This window comes from Ictalurus punctatus, chromosome 4 (genome assembly GCF_001660625.3).
Source record: "Ictalurus punctatus breed USDA103 chromosome 4, Coco_2.0, whole genome shotgun sequence".
Lineage (NCBI taxonomy): Eukaryota > Metazoa > Chordata > Actinopteri > Siluriformes > Ictaluridae > Ictalurus > Ictalurus punctatus.
The window spans coordinates 32217382-32237186 of NC_071284.1; the positions used below are offsets into that span (position 1 = coordinate 32217382).

Here is a 19805-nt window from a genome sequence, read left to right on the forward strand (position 1 = left end):
ACTGTGGGAACGATTATACCCACACCGTCATGCTGAAGGAATGGTCTGTCACAGAGGGTCCATAAATAGGGGAGTGGCTGGGCAAAATGGTGGCCACGTATAACCTAATTGTATAAGGAGCCAACCTTGCTAAGAAATGTTCCAGTAAGAACTCCAGGACTGTAGCCATTGCACAGTTTACTGGGTCACACTGTTCCTAGCATTTTACATGGTCTCTACAACCTCAGTTGAGACACCAGAATCTATGAGCTGATGCCCCTCAGGGGCCAGATGCACAGTTTCCATTGTTCTAGCCGTGGGTGATAAATCAACCCTCTCGCTTGAGACAATAGATCCCTGCGAATGGGAATTCTTTGGGAGTAGGAGATATTATCTTAGAGAACCAAATTTGAGCTGGCCAATCTAGTGTCTCAAATCAGCTTTACAGAAACATATAAACACAGAATACAGATTTTAAGTGTGTGAATTTATCCCTATTGAGCAAGCTGGTGGTGGTGGCAAGTTGATATAAGGTAGAAACTTTGAGAGGAACCAGACTCAGAAGGGAACCCATCCTCATGAGAGTAACAACAGATAGTGTGAACGTAAAGGAAAGTTCATTATGGTTTTTATATGAAGTCCTAAGGCCATAGCAGCAACCATAGTCCCAGCAACCACAGCGAAAATGTCCATGTGAAATTGCGGTCCAAAACCATTTCCATGGTACTTCAAGTGACACCACCCTCAGCAATCTCCAGGCTGCACTGCTTGGGGTCATCCTCAGTGGCAGAATGTAGCCTCCAGTTGACGAGAGCTCCATCTAGAGATTGGGCATTAGGATGGATCAGGCAGGTCCGAAGAGCAGAAAGGGTCAAGATCACTGGCATTTCCATAATATCATGTGTGGCCCGACAGAACGAGAGAGGGAGAAGGAAGTAAAGAGAAGGAGACATTGTTAGGTATGCTTACTATGCCATAATGATTAAGACAGTAAAAAGTATGATCTTGGTCAACTCTTGCTAGAGCCTGTGGGAGGAAAGCGATTTGGGGGAAAGGCATACAGATACGACCTTGTATACGTGCACACCATCGTGTCCAGCCTTGACCTTTGTTTTTAGCGTGGGAGGAGTGAGCGCAAACCACAGCAGGCAGCATGTTGTCTCCTCATAGGCAAGGTGAACACATCCACTTCCCATCAGCTGAACCTCCGCCGTATGGACTCACCCACTTGGATGTGGATGGAGCCTCCGATCCCCAGGCCTCAGCCCCTGCCTCAACAGAATGTCTGCCCCACATTCCAGTTGCCGGGAATGTACAATGTACTCACTGACAAAACATCCCCTCCACCACAGGAGAATTAGTTGAGCCTGTCTGAACTGGCGCAAATGTAATCCGAGAAAGTACAACACGTTTTGATCATATATGGTATATGTTCGCTAGCAGAAAATAGGAAGTTCATATGATGACATGTTTACTGGCACGTACACAACAGACGGATCAGAAAAGTTCATGAGACAGAAATTAAACTATAACCTAAACATACTTATACATATCTGAGGGAATAGTGAATAGAGAGTTTCCAACAGTGTCATTGGAAATAGTGTCTGCCATGTGGCAGGGACTTGATCTTGGAAGATCCTCTTCCTACATCAAAAGAGAGAAAGAAAGTAAAGCAGACAATACAGTCAATGTGTCAGTTCAAGGATAGGCCAGGGACTGATTCCTCAGATGAGGAGTATACTTGCCAGTATGATTTCCAAAAGATGGTACTGTTCTACAAATTGGTAATGTCTCAGCAAAAGGGCATTCATTATACACCATGTACATCTAAAAGCCTCTCCAGTCTTTGTCCAATTGCTCACGAGTCCCATCCCATGAGTAGGTGTGATCCCATATAGAACCAGGTTCAAGAGTTGGATCAGGGGGACTTGATACTATCCAAGTCTAAATTCAAGGCCATGGACTCCAGACAGGGATCAAAGGAAAATAGATATGGAAATTCTAGAAGGAGAATGAGTTGCAGAGAACAAGAGGAAGCAGGAAATGGAAGTTAGAAAATGAGATGCAGAGAATGAGGGTGACCAAGAAACAGAGATGATAAGGGAAAGAGATGTGAGGAAATCTCAGAGGTTAGAAAGCCAAAGAGACATGCTCACCTATGAAGCTCTGGGGAAACCATTGGAGAGCAGACCTTGGAGAGCAGAGGTGAAGTCACCTTGGTACAGATAACCTTATATGTACCCCTCATGATGATGCCTTCTATTATCATTACTTGCCTAATCATCCTGGCTGTTATTGTTTTCACTACACATATTAAAGAAGTGCAAGTGCAAACAATCAGTAGAAAATAGTAACATAGATATCAGGATCTAAAAAATGTAGAGGCGGGTGTAGTGGGTTGGAAAATTAAACACGCACACACACAAGAAAAAGACACCACTCTATTTTTTAATAGTTTTAATTTCATCAATATCTTTCTTATTACTTTTTCATTATAAGGACTCAAGGTCAAAAGCCTGTTCTATTTTGGAAACATAAAGAAACAGTGTTTCATATACTAGGGCACATATTGCTGGTGGGGAGGCATTGCACAGGTGTGGTTAAGGCCAAAGGAAGAAGTGCAATTAAACAGCATGGTCAGAGCTCGCACTAAGCCTGTCTTTTCATTTTGTATAGGTGAGCAACATGTACAAAACTGTTAAAAATATTACATTACATGTGTCTATGTTTAAAAGAGATGTGCAGTGACTTGTACTTAAAATACACTGTATTTTATGGAAATGTGCAGACTGCTCTAAGAATACGATATTTGTTTAAATATTTCAATTTGAAATAGAATAGAATAAGTTGAGACCTATTAAAAAGTGTGTATTTGTCAGTTAAGGGAGAGCTTGTTTGTTTGTTTGTTTGTTTGTTTGTTTTATGTGAGATGACTCTGTGAATATGCTTATCCATATTGGCATCCAGTGTTATTGGTTTCTGAGCCAAAATGGGAAAACTGAGATAGTCCATGAGAAAAAGGACAAAAAAGCTATTTATTGGTTTTCTATAAAGTGTATTGGTGAGTATTAGTGAAAAGATATGTGGGGTTGATAACCCCGATTTAGTTTGTATGTAAAGCAGAGTGAAACTGAATATTGCAAAGATGCGATTGACATATGGATGAAAGAGACACCCTAAAATGCACTTATTTTTGAATTGCCTTGAAATGTCTTGTTTTATTAAAATGTATTTATTTATTTAAAGACAAGACCATAACTTGCATTAATCTTGTCTTCCAATCTATTGTTCATTTTCTATAGTTTCTAGAGATTTCATAAATTTCAAACCCAACTCTGCTCCGCAGTGGGTAACAATCACACAAACACAAAATAAAGTGATGCAAATAGATTGGCCACACAGCTTGCCAGCTCATGCAGGCCCAGAATAAACAAACCTCCAATACTGGTTGCAAATAATTTGTGTGATCACTGTTGACAGTAATGTCATGAGATATAACTGAAAGAAGCAGGTGCCATCCTGTCCCTTAATGACATCACAACGTTTACCACCTTTCTTATTTGTCCAAACTGAATGGTCATACCCAGAAGACCCACTGCATTTCTATAAATATATGAAGTCTACAGTATATGTGTTGATGACTGATCCAGCAAAGCATTAGTCAATATTTGTGATGTTATTACTTGTACTACTTCTTTCTCTTTGCCGGGCAAAGGGAGAAAATTGCCATATTCTTGAAAACCCAGCATATCCTCTGCTATCTAAAGATGGAGATGTGATAATAGGAGCTATCTTTTCAATACATGGTACACAGACGCAGTCACTGCCATATACTGAAAAACCTCAACCTTTAATCTGCATTAGGTTTGTTGTAGTGGAAAATTTCACACTGGAGTTGTTTTTAAGGAAAGCTGTATTGTGTTTCTCTTCTGTATTTCTTTTAGTTTCCTTGTAGAATTAAATACATCATTTAAATTTTTTAATAACATAATGTATATTTGCAGATTTAACCTTAGAGGATTACGCCTTGCTCAGTCCATGACTTTTGCAATCAGTGAAATCAACAGAAACAACCACTTGCTCCCAAATATATCAATTGGTTACAGGATTTATGACAGTTGTGGCTCAAGACTGTTAACTATGAAGGCAGCCATGGCTTTGATGAATGGTATCGACATTACAGCAAAAGATGCCTGCTATGGACAAGCAGTGGTACAAGCCATTATAGGAGATTCAGACTCTACTCCTACTGTCGCACTCACAAAAACTACAGGACCTTTTAACATTCCAGTGGTAAGGAGTAATGCTTTTAATAATTATTTAATTATATTTTTTAATACAAATGAGATGACTCTCTCTTTATTTATATAGGAATACCTACAGTTTATATCTATTTCTATATATTTACTAATCATAATCTTTCTGAACAGAGTCTCTTTAGCCTCAACAGCGAAAAGAAGCTTAACTGTAGTACTCCAGTAAATTGTAGTATTGTCTTTAATATTCCATCAAATGCCCATGTTTAATCTATATATCTTGCAATGTATGTTATTCTTATGAGCAACTGAGTGGGGTAGTGGATAATATTGTTGCCATACAACTTCAGGGTCCTGGATTCAATCCTGTGCTTGTGTTAATGTCTGTGCAGAGTTTTTCTGACCAAAACATGCAGACTGGCTACACTAAATTGCCCCTAGATGTGAAAGCACGTGCAAATGTGTGTGCATGGTGTCCTGCAATGTAAGGTGAATTCTCATGCCTTACAAGCAGTCTTTCTGCAATTGGCTCTGGCTTCACCACAACCCTGACCAGGATGATTGTTTACAAATGAATCAATGAATGTTATTCTTACTACCAGTATTGCTTACAATATTATACTTTTGGAATTAATAAGGTACAAAATACATCAACTTTGTTTTCACAGACTGATATTCTTTTGTGTTGTTTAGTTTGATGTAGATATATTTCCCTGTTAAAATAGGCTTCTGTCAAATTTTCTATTGCTAACAGCAAATAAACATGTAAATACTTTGCTTTAAGATGCTTCAAAAGAGGCTGCAATTTTTTTCTCTCTCCTCAGATAAGTTATGCTGCCACATGTGAATGCCTGAGCAACAGAAAAGAGTACCCCTCTTTCTTCAGGACCATAGCGAGTGACTTCTACCAGAGTAGAGCGTTGGCATATTTGATGAAGCACCTTGGATGGTCTTGGGTTGGAGCTGTGTACAGTGATAATGACTATGGCATCAATGGAATGGCCATTTTTCTGAATGCAGCCAAAGAGGAGGGAATATGTGTTGAGTACTCTGAGAAGTTTGTCCGATCAGATCCTGCCAATATAATGAAAGTGGCAGATATTATTAAAAAAGGCACAGCCAAAGTAATTATTCTATTCCTCGCCCACTCTGATATGAACATTCTAATAGATCAACTTATTCTAAAGAATCTCACTGGCTACCAGATGATTGGTGTTGAAGCATGGATTACTGCTGTCAATCTGGTAACACCAGCAAGTTATAACATACTGTCTGGAGCCATTGGATTTGATGTGGGAAAATTTAACATTGTTAGTTTTGCTGACTATGTTATAAATGAATTTTGGAAAACAGATTTCCCTTGCTTGCATACAGAGGGAAATATTTCTCTAACTGAAAACAACTGCGGCAAATATGAAGATATGATTCCATTTAAAAACTACAATGACGATATAGCAGAATTACGATATGCAAAAAACATCTATAATGCAGTTTATGCTGTGGCACATTCTTTACACAGCCTGTTGAGATGCACAGAAAACCAGAGTTGTAAGAAAGACAAAACAATACAACCATGGCAGGTAAAACAAAGAAGAGAAGCAAAACATGCTCTGTTCATAATTAATATTGTCATAAAATGTATACATTTTATGTTTTCTTTACCCTTTGAAGGTTGTTGAGGCTCTAAAAAAGGTAAATTTTACTACCAAATTAGGAGACCATGTTTGGTTTGACAGCACTGGGGCAACAGCTGCAAAGTATGATGTGGTGAACTGGCAGCGAGGGTTCAATGGAGAAGTGCAGTTTAAGGCAGTGGGTTATTATGATGCCTCACTGCCAAATGGACAACAATTTGTCCTAAACACTGCAGATATAGTGTGGGCTGGAGAGAAAAGAGAGGTACATGCATTGGGCCTCATTCATCAATCTTTGAGTAAATTTGAGTAAAGTAAAGCGTTTCCATAAAATATGGAGATAAATTACAGAGGTGCATTTGGTGTTGTGCATCCAGTGCATAATGAGGTCAAAAGAAAATTGTTTATTGCTTATCGACAGAGTTTCTCTGCCACTAGGGGAGGCCAAACCAAGCTTACAAATGAGGATTTCACACACATGACAAGATTCCAGTCCAGTGAATTGAAGTTTATTTTAGTTAGTCTTCTTATACATAAATTTAGTCACACAGGAGTAGGATACAAAAGTCTTTCTGAATTCACACAATTTTTAGAAAAACCTATATTTTTTGTGTAATCACTAATATGAACAATTTATCCATAAATTTCAAACAAGCTATATTTGCTGAACTTTATGTGAAAAGTACTGATTGTAGCCATAATATATTTTTCACCTCAGAAGCCAAGGTCTGTGTGCAGTGAGAGCTGTCCTCCAGGAACCAGGAAAGCTGCACAGAAAGGAAGGCCTGTCTGCTGTTATGACTGTATACCATGTGCAGAGGGAGAGATCAGTAACCAGACAGGTAATGTCAGCATTACCAAGTTTCAAAGACAAGTTGTTAATTGTACATTTTGTATCCTCCTTTTATTATTTAGGATACAATTCCTGAAAAATAGCATGAATAAATAAACTTGTGAGTTAATTTATATTTCTTCCTAATAAGAATAACCATGATTATTTTTCAGATTCAAATAACTGTGAGCAGTGCCCAGGAGAATATTGGTCTAATGCTGTTAGAGATAAATGTGTGTTAAAGGTCATAGAGTTTCTTTCATTTACTGAAGTTATGGGAATAATACTAGTATTTTTCTCTTTGTTTGGAGCTACATTAACTGTGTTAGTAGCTATTTTATTTCTAAAAGAAAAGGACACTCCTATTGTTAAGGCCAACAACTCTGAGCTGAGCTTCCTGCTGCTGTTCTCCCTGACTCTGTGTTTCCTCTGTTCACTTACTTTCATTGGACAGCCCTCTCACTGGTCCTGTATGCTGCGCCACACAGCGTTTGGTATCACGTTTGTCCTCTGTATCTCCTGTGTACTAGGGAAAACATTTGTTGTGTTAATGGCCTTCAGGGCTACACTTCCAGGCAGTAATGTTATGAAATGGTTTGGGCCTCTACAGCAGAGACTCGCTGTGCTTGCTTTCACTTTTATACAGGTCCTTATTTGTGTGCTTTGGTTAACAGTTTCTCCTCCTTTCCCCTATAAGAACATGAACTACTACAAGGAAAAGATCATATTAGAATGTAACTTGGGCTCAGCTATAGGTTTTTGGGCAGTGTTGGGTTATATAGGGGTTCTTGCTATCTTGTGTTTTGTTTTGGCTTTTCTAGCTAGAAAGCTGCCAGATAATTTTAATGAAGCTAAATTCATCACGTTCAGCATACTCATATTCTGTGCTGTGTGGATCACCTTTATTCCAGCTTATGTCAGCTCTCCTGGAAAATTTACTGTAGCTGTGGAGATATTTGCTATTTTGGCCTCCAGTTTTGCTCTACTGTTCTGTATATTTACACCTAAATGTTACATTATTCTGTTTAAACCTGAACTAAATACAAAGAAAAATATGATGGGTAAAATGGTATCTAAATCACTTTAAGGAACATGTTTTCTAAATTTGCAAACATATAAATTATTATTTTATCTAAAAATTGTTGAACTTGGACACACAATGTCAAATGTAATAAAGTAAATAACATATACTGTAGATATCTTACTTCTAATTACATTTACTCTGCATATGAATGAGAAATTAAACCTATCAAAAAAATTTGCAATTGGTCTTATCTCTGTCTGTAGAAATTTGTTTTATATTCAGCAAACTGCATATTTGTAATCACTGATATATGACAATTTACTATTTCACACAAAGAATATATGTCAATTTTCATTCATTTTCATTGATTTATATGTCCCATCTTAATAGGCCCCAAAATATTCAATCAATCAATCAATCAATCAATCAAATCACATTCATAAATCTGTCTAAAGAATAAAGAACAATCTTACAAAACTGCTTGTATTTAATTAAAATCAATTCAATTGTATTTGTTTAGCACTTGGAACATTGGACATTGCCACAAAGCAATTTTTACAGAAATATATAAAAATTACACAAATAAGTTTTCAATTCGTAAATTTATCCCTAATGATCAAGCCAGAGACAACATTTGCGAGGAAAACTCCTAGAGATGATATGAGGAAGAAACCTTGAGATGTACCAGTCTCCAAAAGGAACCCATCCTCTTCTGGGTGACATTTTCCTTCTAGAACTGTGTTCCCTTTCAAAGGGAACTCCATGTTGCATTTAGAGGAATGCTATGGTTAGCACCCTCACGTGTGACCGGCGTCTGAAGCTTGTGTAACATCATGCCTAATTTATAGGCTTGCCTTTATCAGTCGCAATTAATGGCAATTAAGCGTGTTGTGTGAGATATATATATATATATATATATATATATATATATATATATATATATATATATATATATATATATATATATATATATATATATATACACACATACACACAGCACCTGTGAATCATGCCGTCAGCCATATTATCTTCAGCGAGACTGCTTGTTAGTCTTTTGTGTAACACTTGCAAAAAGACGCTTCATTTCCTCTCTGTCTTTTAAAAAAAAATATCTTGAATTTCTATCCCTTTAAAAAAAGAGAGAGAGAGAGAGAGAGAGAGAGAGAGAGAGAGAGAGAGAGAAAAGAGTTAGAGTTAGAGAGAATTCAGGAAGTGTGTTACACATTGTTCCCGTTTCATCATGGGGGAAATGGACACACTTTCTGTGTGAAGTGTTTAGGGATGGAGCATGCCACAGTAGCCCTCGAGGAGTCTGACTGTGAGCATTATGAATGCTTTACAATTAGGCAGCTCCGCTCGTGACTCGCTCTCTTCTCAACCTAAGGGAGGTTTCAGAGCCTTGTGGATCTAGCCCAGCCACTGCCAAGGCAGCCAACTGGCTCAGGTCCTGGGGATCCTGTTTGGATCTGGAAGAGGAGCCAGAGACGAGCGTGGCTCTATCTCTTGCTCTCTCATCTGCGTCCGGCTCTCCGCCTGACTTTGGAGCTCGTGTCGCGACTCCTTCCACTATGGAAAGCCAAAACACCCTCTCTGACTCAGAGGAGCCAGTAGGGGGTGCCATTGCACCAAAAACCGAGAGCAGCTCTCAAGCATATAAAGAGCTGCTTGAGGTGATTACTAGGGCAGTTGAAAAGCTAAATATTGATTGGCCTGGGGAAGAGGAAGTGGTTCATAGCAGGCTGGATGAACGCTTCCTCCCCAGTGAAAATAAATCTCCCTCACACCGCAGAAAACTCCCCTTTTTTTCCCAGAAGTGCATGATGAAATATCACACTTCTGGGAAAACCATACACTAGCCATGTTTTATAACCTGGTGAGAGCTGATTACTCGGCTGTCGTGGGGAGTGAGCAGCATGTCTATTTTGCTATGCCGAAGGTGCAGGAGGCGCTTGTAAGCCACCTCTCTCCATTGACGGCAGGTAAGCTGTCAGGACAAAGATGGTGTCCTTGCTGGATGCCCCTGTTAAACCTAATGGCCTGTGTGGCAGTGTGGTTAATGCAATCACCGACAGGTTTCGCGAAGCAAAAGAGCAAATGGTGGCATTCAGCCAGTTCCTCTTCCATCGTGTCGAGTTCGCCGCGGCATCCATCAATGGCCAGCTCTAGTTCAAGGAAGGCACAGAAGGCAAGTGTGACTGGGCGGCCACAGTCGCAGCCTGCTAATAGCCCTGATCTGAGAATGATCATAAAAGCCAAGCAGGCAAGGAAGTAGTGGTCCTGATGGGCCACGGAGGGACGTATTAGGGGACATGAGGTTGTCAGGGCTGATAGTGCCCAGTGCTACTGTAGGGCTTCCCCTTGCCAAGGCTGTCCCAAGTTTTCAGTCTTCTCTGGTCAGCGAGCTGTCACAGGGCAATGAAAATCTGATGATTTCCCTCCAACCGAATGTGGAAAAGTTAACTTCATTTAAAGACCATCTGGCAGCATGGAAACTACTGCCAAATGTCTCTCCGTGGGTTCTATCTACCACAGAAAAGGGTTACCGGGTCCAGTTCAGAGCTTGACCCCACAGTTCAGAGGTGTTCTCACCACAGTAGTCAGCACAGAGCAGAGCCCAACGTTAGTGCAGGTAATAAGATCTCACTTGGACTTCAAACAAACTTCTTTCATGTTGTCATTATGGGGTATTGTTTGTGGAATTTTGATGAAAATAATGAATTGAATCCATTTTGGAATAAGGCTGTACCCCCGGATTAGCCAAGGCCTTCCTGTATCCTAGGCCGGATTATATTCCTAAAGTACCTACATCTGCTGCCCAGCCTGTGGTTTTTGCAGCCTTTCTGTCCTCCTCTGTTCCTCACACTGGAACAAGAGAGAATGCACCTGCTGTGTCCAGTAAGGGCTCTCTGTACTTACGTCCACCACTCTGGCCAGTGGCGTAAATTGGAGCAGTTGCTGGTCTGCGTTTGCAGCGACAGAAGTGATGATGCTGTGTCAAAGCAGCACATCTCTAATTGGATAGTGGAAGCAATCTCTATCGCTTATGAGGCACGTGGCATCGCTACGCCTCTGGGCATAAGGGCTCATTCCACTAGGGGGGTCACCTCCTCAAAGTCTTTGTCCAAAGGGTTATCCTTACAGCATGTGTGTGCTGCTGCAGGGTGGTCTACGCCACATATATTCATTTGATATTACACTGGATATTCATTCTGCTCCGGGCTCGAGTGTCTTGCAGTGACCCTCGAACTTGGGTCTTTTTGAACAGGCCGTATCCTTGGTATGATGGAGTGGGTATTCATGTTTCCATAGCATTATGCTAAATGCAACGTAGACTTCCCTTTGAAAGGGAACATCTGGGTTACCCATGTAACCCTGTTCCCTGAGAAGGGAACAAGACATTGCGTAGCTTTGTCATACCGAGGTAGGCCTGTGAATTGTGTCTTCGCTTCAGATAATAGAGGCTGATGGCATGATTCACAGGTGCCGTGTATATATATATATATATATATATATATCAAACGACGCTCTTAATTGTCACATCACCTGATCAAGGCAGGCCTATAAATTGGCATGATGTTACACAAGCTTCAGATGCCAGTCGCACACGAGGGCGCTTCCCATAGCGTTATGCTAAATGCAATGTCTCGTTCTCATCTCAGGGAACAGGGTTTCATGTGTAACCCAGACGATCTGTGGGGTCCAGACGAACTGGCGCTTCCAGTGGCCAGTTCTTGTCAAGATACATAGAACTAGAAAGACAATACATGACCATAATTATCAAGTTTTGTGATGATAAATAAATGCTAGTTGTTTAAAATGCCTGTTGAAAGCTGATTTGGTGAAAGCATCCATAGTTCACTGATGATTAAAAATCCAGTTACAGATCAGGAGATCAATGCAGCACACCACATATCAGCCCTTTATTTTGCACTTTTTGGTTCCTGAGATACTTTGGAAACTGTGGGGCTACCATTACATTTTGGACATGGTCAATGCCCACATGTTTAATAAAAACTGTAGCCCTGAGGAAAGCAAAGGCTTAAGGCATTACCAAAGAGCCTCACCTCCTTCCTCCTCAGTTGCTGAACTGAAGAAACTTCTCCAGGTATTGATTAGGTTGAGGATTTATAAGGCTGGGACCTCTTATTACTTTATTTACTTTTGCTCTCTAGCATTTTATCTAGCATTTAATATGGTAGCACTAGTTGTATTGTTCTCCACTTGATATATCGCTTTGTTTGTATTTCCTCATTTGTAAGTCGCTTTGGATAAAAGCATCTGCTAAATGAAATGAATAATGTAAATGCAATCCAAACTTCAAAAGGCTTCTCCTCTTACGATACAAGACTGGGACTGGAAGTAAGTGCAGGATCAAAGTCTTTATTGACAACCACAGTCAGTGTACAAGCAAATGGGAACCAAGGTCTAAACAAGAACTCGAACTGAGGCAAGAAACCTGAAACTTAGAACAAGACTTAGAACTGCTACCGCTTATCACAATTACCCACTTCAACAAATACTCATCTGTCGCTTAACTATGGCATGGAACAAGAAACTAGACATGGCACTCATTTACCTAGGACTATGGCATGAAACAAGAAACTAGACCTGGAAATCATTTAACTAAGACTATGGCAGGAAACACGAAACCAGAGCAGAACATGGAAACATTACCACCTGGCACAGTATGTCCACCAACTTGTAGAAAAGGTGGAATGGCAGGTCAGGCTGGGGCTTTCAGTTGACCCACCACCCCAGTAGATCCAAACCATGAAGATTCTGAGGTCGTCATGTTGACCTCAGGCTTGAGCTCTGGAGCTGAGACCTCCCCGTAAGTCTCTGGCTGGAGCTCCGAGGTTGCCATGTTGACCTCAGGTGGGAGCTCCGAGGTCTCCATGTTGACCTCAGGTGGGAGCTCTGAGGTCTCCATGTTGACCCCAGGCGGGAGCTCCGAGGTTGCCAGGTTGACCTCAGGCTAGGGCTCCAGAGCTGTTGATTCTAGCATGTACACCCACTTGTAGAAAAGGTGGAATGGCGGGTCAGGTTGGGGCTTTCCATTGACCCACCACCCCAGTAGATCCAAACCACGAAGATGTCCTGGCCGGTAGAACTCCTCAACAAAAAGTTCCACAAACTGGGTGACATCATGGAGGGCGGAGGACCCAGTACTCACCATGCTCCTCCCAGTCCCGGGCCGGGCCGCAAAACCGGGACACAAAGAACCCGATCCACTGTCTCTTATTAGGCTTGGGATACGCCAAAATGCAGAAATATACCAGGCAGTGGAAGAGGAACTCCACCGAGTAGCTCCACAATCCCGCTGTCTCTGTGGGAGTTCGGAGGCATACCTTTGAGGGAACTGCACAGACAGGAAACGTGGCCAGTAATCCGAGCATTTCCCGACAAGGAGCCCTCCTGCTACTTCCATGGTGAGGGGTGCAGTATTCTGTTACAATACGAGACTGGGACTGGAAGTAAGTGCAGGATCAAAGTCTTTATTGACAACTACAGTCAGCATACAAGCAAACGGGAACCCAGGTCTAAACAAGAACTCAAACTGAGGCATGAAACATGAAACTTAGAACAAGACTTGGAACCGCAACCGCTTATCACAATTACCCACTTCAACAAATACTCACCTGTCGCTTAACTATCACATGAAACAAGAAACTAGACATGGCACTCATTTAACTAGGACTATGGCATGATACAAGAAACTAGACATAAAAATCATTTAACTAAGACTATGGCCTGAAACAAGAAAGTAGACATGGAAATCATTTAACTAAGACTATGCTCTGAAACAAGAAATTACACATGGAAATCATTTAACTAAGACTATGGCAGGAAACTCGAAACCAGAGCAGAACATGGAAACATTACCGCATGGCACCATTACACCAATCAGTCTATAATACTGCACCAAGTGTGCAGCAACGCGAGGGGTTTAAATAACAACTGTGATCACCTTGAGTGCTGACAGCTGGTACCAATCATTACACTCCCTCGAAAATCAACCAATGACTGAACAGGGTGGAAACCAATCAGAAACAAACGCACATGTTCTTTGTAAGTAAAGTCTCTACGTAGTGCGCGAGCATGTGCTCACCCTGGTTCGTGCACGCACGCTCTCCAGCTCTCTGTGCACGTGGTCGCACCAGCGCCATCTGCCGGTGAGATCGTGACATCTCCCTAATCAAATTACTGTTTGCTTGACGACCCCATAGGATTTTAGAGGACTAGGAGCACAATCTATCACCCTACTGGTAAGGGAACTCATATAAGAAATACAGCAATGCAAATGGACTGGTCACACAGTTTGACAACACATGCAGGCACAGCTTGCACAATGCCTACAATAGTGGTTGTAAATAATTTGACTTGTCATTGTTGACTGTATTCATTAAACCAGATATGTATAACTGAGATACATCTACCAAGCTCTCCTTTAATGACATCACAAAGCTCATCACTTTTCTGATTTGTCTAAACTGAATGATCATACCTAGAAGATCCAGAGCATGTCTATAAATATACCAAGAGCATATCTGTTAAGGACTGATCCAGGAAACACATTGGGAAAAAATTGGGATGCTATACCTTGTAGTACTCCTTTATTTTAGCCTGGCACAGGGAGAAAAATGCCATATTCTTGGTAACCCAGCATATCCTCTGCTGTCTAAAGATGGAGATGTGATAATCGGAGCTATCTTTTCAATACATGGTACACAGGTGCAGTCACTGCCATACACTGAAAAACCTCAACCTTTAATCTGCATTAGGTTTGTTGTTGTGGAATTTTTTTATTAGGAAAGCTGTATTGTCTTTCTCTGCTATATTTTTGATGTTTTTTTTTTTGTTGTTGTTTTTTTTTATTAAATATATCATTTGATTTTCTTATGAAATAATGTACATTTGTAGACTTAACCTCAGAGGATTACGCCTTGCTCAGACCATGACTTTTGCAATTGATGAAATCAACAGAAGCAACCACTTGCTCCCAAATATCTCAATTGGTTACAGGATTTATGACAATTGTGGCTCAAGATTGTTAAGTTTGAAGGCTGCCCTGGCTTTGATGAATGGTATGGACATAATAGCAGATGATGCCTGCTCTGGACAAGCAGTAGTACAAGCAATCATAGGGGAGTCAGACTCTACTCCTACTGTAGCACTCGCAAAAACTACAGGACCTTTTAAGATCCCAGTGGTAAGGATAAATGATTTTAATAATTACGATTTTTTTATTTAATAGTTACAAAACACAAATAAGATGATTCTCTCTTTATTTATAGAGAAAGGCCTACAGTTAAGCCATTATATATCTATTTTTATATATTTACAAATCATAATTTCTCTGATATAAGTCTCTTTAGCCTCAACAGCTAAGAGAAGCTCAATTTTACTTTGAGGCACAATTCTAGCAAGGAGGTAAATTATAATATTATCTATAATATTCCATCCGATGCCCATGTTTAGTCTATATATCTCTTAAAGCAATATATTTTATTCTTATGGGCAGCTCAGTGGGGCTGTCAATAATATTGCCACCTCACAGCTCCAGGGTCCTGGGTTCAATCCTGTGCTTGTGTTAATATCTGTGCAGAGATTTTATGACCAAAACATGCAGGTAGGGAGACTGGCTACACTACATTGGCCTTAGATGTGAATGTGTGTGTGCATGGTGTCCTGCGATGTGAAGTGAATCCTTTCACACAGTGTTTCTGGGATTGGCTCGGGCTCCACCACAACCCTGACTAGGATGAAGCATTACAACCCCTGGCAAAAATTATGGAATCACCACACTTAAAGGATGTTCACCCAAGTTAATTTTTTACTTCGTAGCAAATAAACAAATCACAGATATGACACAAAAACCTTTTTGTTTAATAGCTGAACATTCTGGCTTTGTGAAACATACCTTAAACAAGTTAAATGAAATTATTTTAATTAATGGCATTTTTTTTTTCAAGTTGAGGAAAAAATTATGGAATCACTTAATGTTGAGGAAAAAATTATGGAATCATCAACAAAAAAAATACTGAGGTTTTTTTTTGCCCTGAATTCTTTGACACCTGGACTTCACTAATGAAAAACAATATTCTCCATCAAGCTGGTTCCAACTTTCTTGTATAGTGATCAGCTTTGCAGGATGGAGCCTTGAACAATGGTCATGAACCATTTTTTTTTTAATTCAGCCAATGAAATGAAATGAGCATCCTCTAAGTGATGTGATTCCATAATTTCTGCCAGGGGTTGTACAAATGAATCAATGAATGTTATTCTTACTACCACCATTGTTTACATGAGTATACTTTTGGAATTATAAGGTACATAATGCATAAACTTTGTTTTCTCACATTTTGATATTCTTTTGTGTTTTTCAGTTTTATGCTAATAGATAGTTTCTTCCATTTAAATAGGCTTCTGTCAAATGTTCTCTTGCTAAGAACAAATAAACATGTAAATACTTTCATGTAAGATGCAGATGTAATTTTTTTTCTCTCCTCAGATAAGTTATGCTGCCACATGTGAATGCCTGAGCAACAGAAAAGAGTACCCCTCTTTCTTCAGGACCATAGCGAGTGACTTCTACCAGAGTAGAGCATTGGCATATTTGGTCAAGCACTTTGGCTGGTCTTGGGTGGGAGCTGTGAACAGTGATAATGACTATGGCAACAATGGAATGGCCATTTTTCTGAATGCAGCCAAAGAGGAGGGAATATGTGTTGAGTACTCTGAGAAGGTTGTCCGATCAGATCCTGCCAATATAATAAAAGTGGCAGATGTTATTAAGAAAGGCACAGCCAAAGTAATAATTGCATTTCTTGCTCATTTTGATATGAACAGTCTAGTAGATCAGCTTATTCTAAAGAATCTCACTGGCTATCAGATGATTGGTGTTGAGGCATGGATTACTGCTGTCAGTCTGGTAACACCAGCAAGTTATAACATACTGTCTGGATCCATTGGTTTTGATTTGGGAACATTTAACATTGGTAGTTTTGCTGACTATGTTATAAATGAATTTTGGCAAACAGATTTCCCTTGCTTGCATACAGAGGGAAATATTTCTCAATCTGAAAACAAGTGCAGCAAATATGAAGATATGATTCCATTTAAAAACTACAATGAAGATATATCAGGTTTGAGATATGCAAAAAACATTTATAATGCAGTTTATGCTATGGCACATTCTCTACACAGCCTGTTGAGATGCAGAGAAAAGAGTTGCGAGAATGACAAAACAATACAACCATGGCAGGTAACACAAAGAAGAGACGCAAATAAGATTATGCTCATGACTGATATTGTCATAAAATGAATACTTTTCTTTACCCTTTGAAGGTTGTTGAGGCTCTGCAAAAGGTCAATTTTACCACCAAATTAGGAGAACAGGTTTGGTTCGACAGCACGGGTGCAACAGCTGCAAAGTATGATGTGGTGAACTGGCAGCGAGGGTTCAATGGAGAAGTGCAGTTTAAGGCAGTGGGTTATTATGATGCCTCTCTGCCAAATGGACAACAATTTGTCCTAAACACTGAAGATATAGTGTGGGCTGGAGAGAAAAGAGAGGTACATACTTTGGGCCCCATACATCAGTTTTTAAGTAAAGTGTGTAAATGTTTGCATGAGCCAAACTGAACTAAAAATTGATGTGCAATATATATGAGGTCAAAAGAAAATGGTTTGACACAAAATCTGAATAGCAAAAAGTTCTATTGCTAATCAACAGTTACTTTACTACTGCGGGAGACCAAACTATGTTTTTTAAAACTGACCAGATGCCGTGGCAAATGGAGCCAACATATAAGCCAGCTTTCAAAAAAAAAAAAAAAAATCATACTGTTCTGTAAATAGCCATTGCCTCTTAAGGGAATTGAGTGCTACATTTGTATTTGAAATAAATAAGTGATCTGAACTTGACAGTGTAATCCATATATAAAAATGCAGTGCGTCATCACAGATTATAGATTCTAAGCCGATCCATTTTTTTAATCTAAACACTAGTATGAACAATTTATGCATGAATCCATTCCTATCCAGCTTGACAGATACGGTCCATTATGTGCTAATTCTATTTTTTTTTTTTTTTAATGAAATATAATCTGAACTGAAATAGTTAATTTTTTTGTTAAATCAGGAACTGTAAGTCTTTTTTTTCTGCCAATACCATTTGTTGTTCAAATGTCATCTACATCCTACTGAGTACATATTAATTGGTTTAAATAAATAAAAAAATAGTGCTTCAAAGTTAAAAATTCAAATAGGACAATCTGCTTATTAATGAGCATTTTGTTATAGCTCAACAGCTTTAGAGAACTGTCAGATAGAACCTAATAAATTGAAAGTTCTGAAACAATGTCTAGAGTAAAATAGATTATTAATAAGTGGACACATTCTATGCGAAAAGAACTGATTGTAGCCATAATATATTTTTCACTTTAGAAGCCAAGGTCTGTGTGCAGTGAGAGCTGTCCTCCAGGAACCAGGAAAGCTGTACAGAAGGGAAGACCCGTCTGCTGTTATGACTGTATACCATGTGCCGAAGGAGAGATCAGTAACCAGACAGGTAATTTCAGCATTACCAATTTTCAAAGACAAGTTGTTAATTGCACATTGTGTATCCTCCTTTTATTATTTAGGATACAATTCCTGAACAATGGCATTAATAAATGAACTCAGGAAATTAAGTTTATTTTCCTTCCTAATAAGAATAACCATGATTTTTTTCAGATTCAAATAACTGTGAGCAGTGTCCAGGAGAATACTGGTCTAATGCTGACAGAGATAAATGTGTGTTAAAGGTCATAGAGTTTCTTTCATTTACAGAAGTTATGGGGCTAGTACTGGTACTTTTCTCTTTGTTTGGCGCTACATTAACTGTGTTAGTAGCTATTTTATTCCTAATAGAAAAGGACAGTCCTATTGTTAAGGCCAACAACTCTGAGCTGAGCTTCCTGCTGCTGTTCTCCCTGACTCTGTGTTTCCTCTGTTCAATTACTTTCATTGGACGACCCTCTCAATGGTCCTGTATGCTGCGCCACACAGCATTTGGAATCACCTTTGTCCTCTGTATATCCTGTGTACTGGGGAAAACAGTAGTTGTGTTAATAGCCTTCAGGGCTACACTTCCAGGCAGTAATGTTATGAAATGGTTTGGGCCTCTACAGCAGAGACTCGCTGTGCTTGCTTTCACTCTCATACAGGTCCTTATTTGTGTGCTTTGGTTAACAGTTTCTCCTCCTTTCCCTTATAAGAACATGAACTACTATAAGGAAAAGATCATATTAGAATGTAACTTGGGCTCACCTGTAGGTTTCTGGGCTGTGCTGGGTTATATAGGAGTTCTTGCTTTCTTGTGTTTTGTTTTGGCTTTTCTAGCTAGAAAGCTGCCAGATAATTTTAATGAAGCAAAATTCATCACATTCAGCATACTCATATTCTGTGCTGTGTGGATCACCTTTATTCCAGCTTATGTCAGCTCTCCTGGAAAATTTACTGTAGCTGTGGAGATATTTGCTATTTTGGCATCCAGTTTTGCTCTACTGTTCTGTATATTTACACCTAAATGTTATATTATTGTGTTTAAACCAGAACTAAACACGAAGAAAAATATGATGGGTAAAATGGCATCTAGATCAATTTAAGAAACATGATTTCCAAACTTGCAAACAAATACATCATGTTGATGCTGATATTTAGCTGACAAATGTTGGACAAACTTGGACACACAATGTTAACTGTAATAAAGTAAATAACATTTAGATATCTTACTTCTAATTACTTTTCCTATGCATATGGATAAGAACAAATTAAACCTATCATAAAAATTGCAATTGTGTCTTATCTCTGCCTGTAGAAATATATTTTGTGTTTAGCAAAATGCATGTTTATAATCACATATATGATATATGAAAATGTACTATTTCGCACAAAGAACATTAATTTTCATTGATTTATAAATCTCAAATTAACAGGCTCCAAATTATATAATCAATCAATCAAGTAAGCAATCAGTCTATCAATAAATCTGTTATAGCAGAAGAAATAACAATCTCAAAATATAAAACTGCTTG

The 19805-nt window shown here is 39.3% G+C and overlaps 2 protein-coding genes across 2 annotated transcripts; both read left to right on the top strand.

Annotated features, from left to right (window-relative positions):
• Window positions 1-2073: 2073 nt before the first annotated feature.
• LOC124627825 (extracellular calcium-sensing receptor-like) lies at window positions 2074-7803 on the top strand. The gene is made up of 7 exons (XM_053678319.1): window positions 2074-2184; window positions 3695-3843; window positions 3984-4272; window positions 5060-5815; window positions 5907-6134; window positions 6591-6711; window positions 6875-7803. Exons 1-7 carry the CDS (start codon window positions 2074-2076, stop codon window positions 7786-7788), a joined length of 2568 nt encoding a protein of 855 aa, XP_053534294.1. The 3' UTR covers window positions 7789-7803.
• A 6513-nt stretch (window positions 7804-14316) lies between these two features.
• Window positions 14317-19376, top strand: LOC124627826 (extracellular calcium-sensing receptor-like). Its single transcript, XM_047154575.1, has 6 exons — window positions 14317-14507; window positions 14647-14935; window positions 16238-16990; window positions 17074-17301; window positions 18175-18298; window positions 18463-19376. The coding sequence occupies exons 1-6, from the start codon at window positions 14317-14319 to the stop codon at window positions 19374-19376; spliced, it is 2499 nt and encodes an 832-aa protein (XP_047010531.1).
• Window positions 19377-19805: the final 429 nt, after the last annotated feature.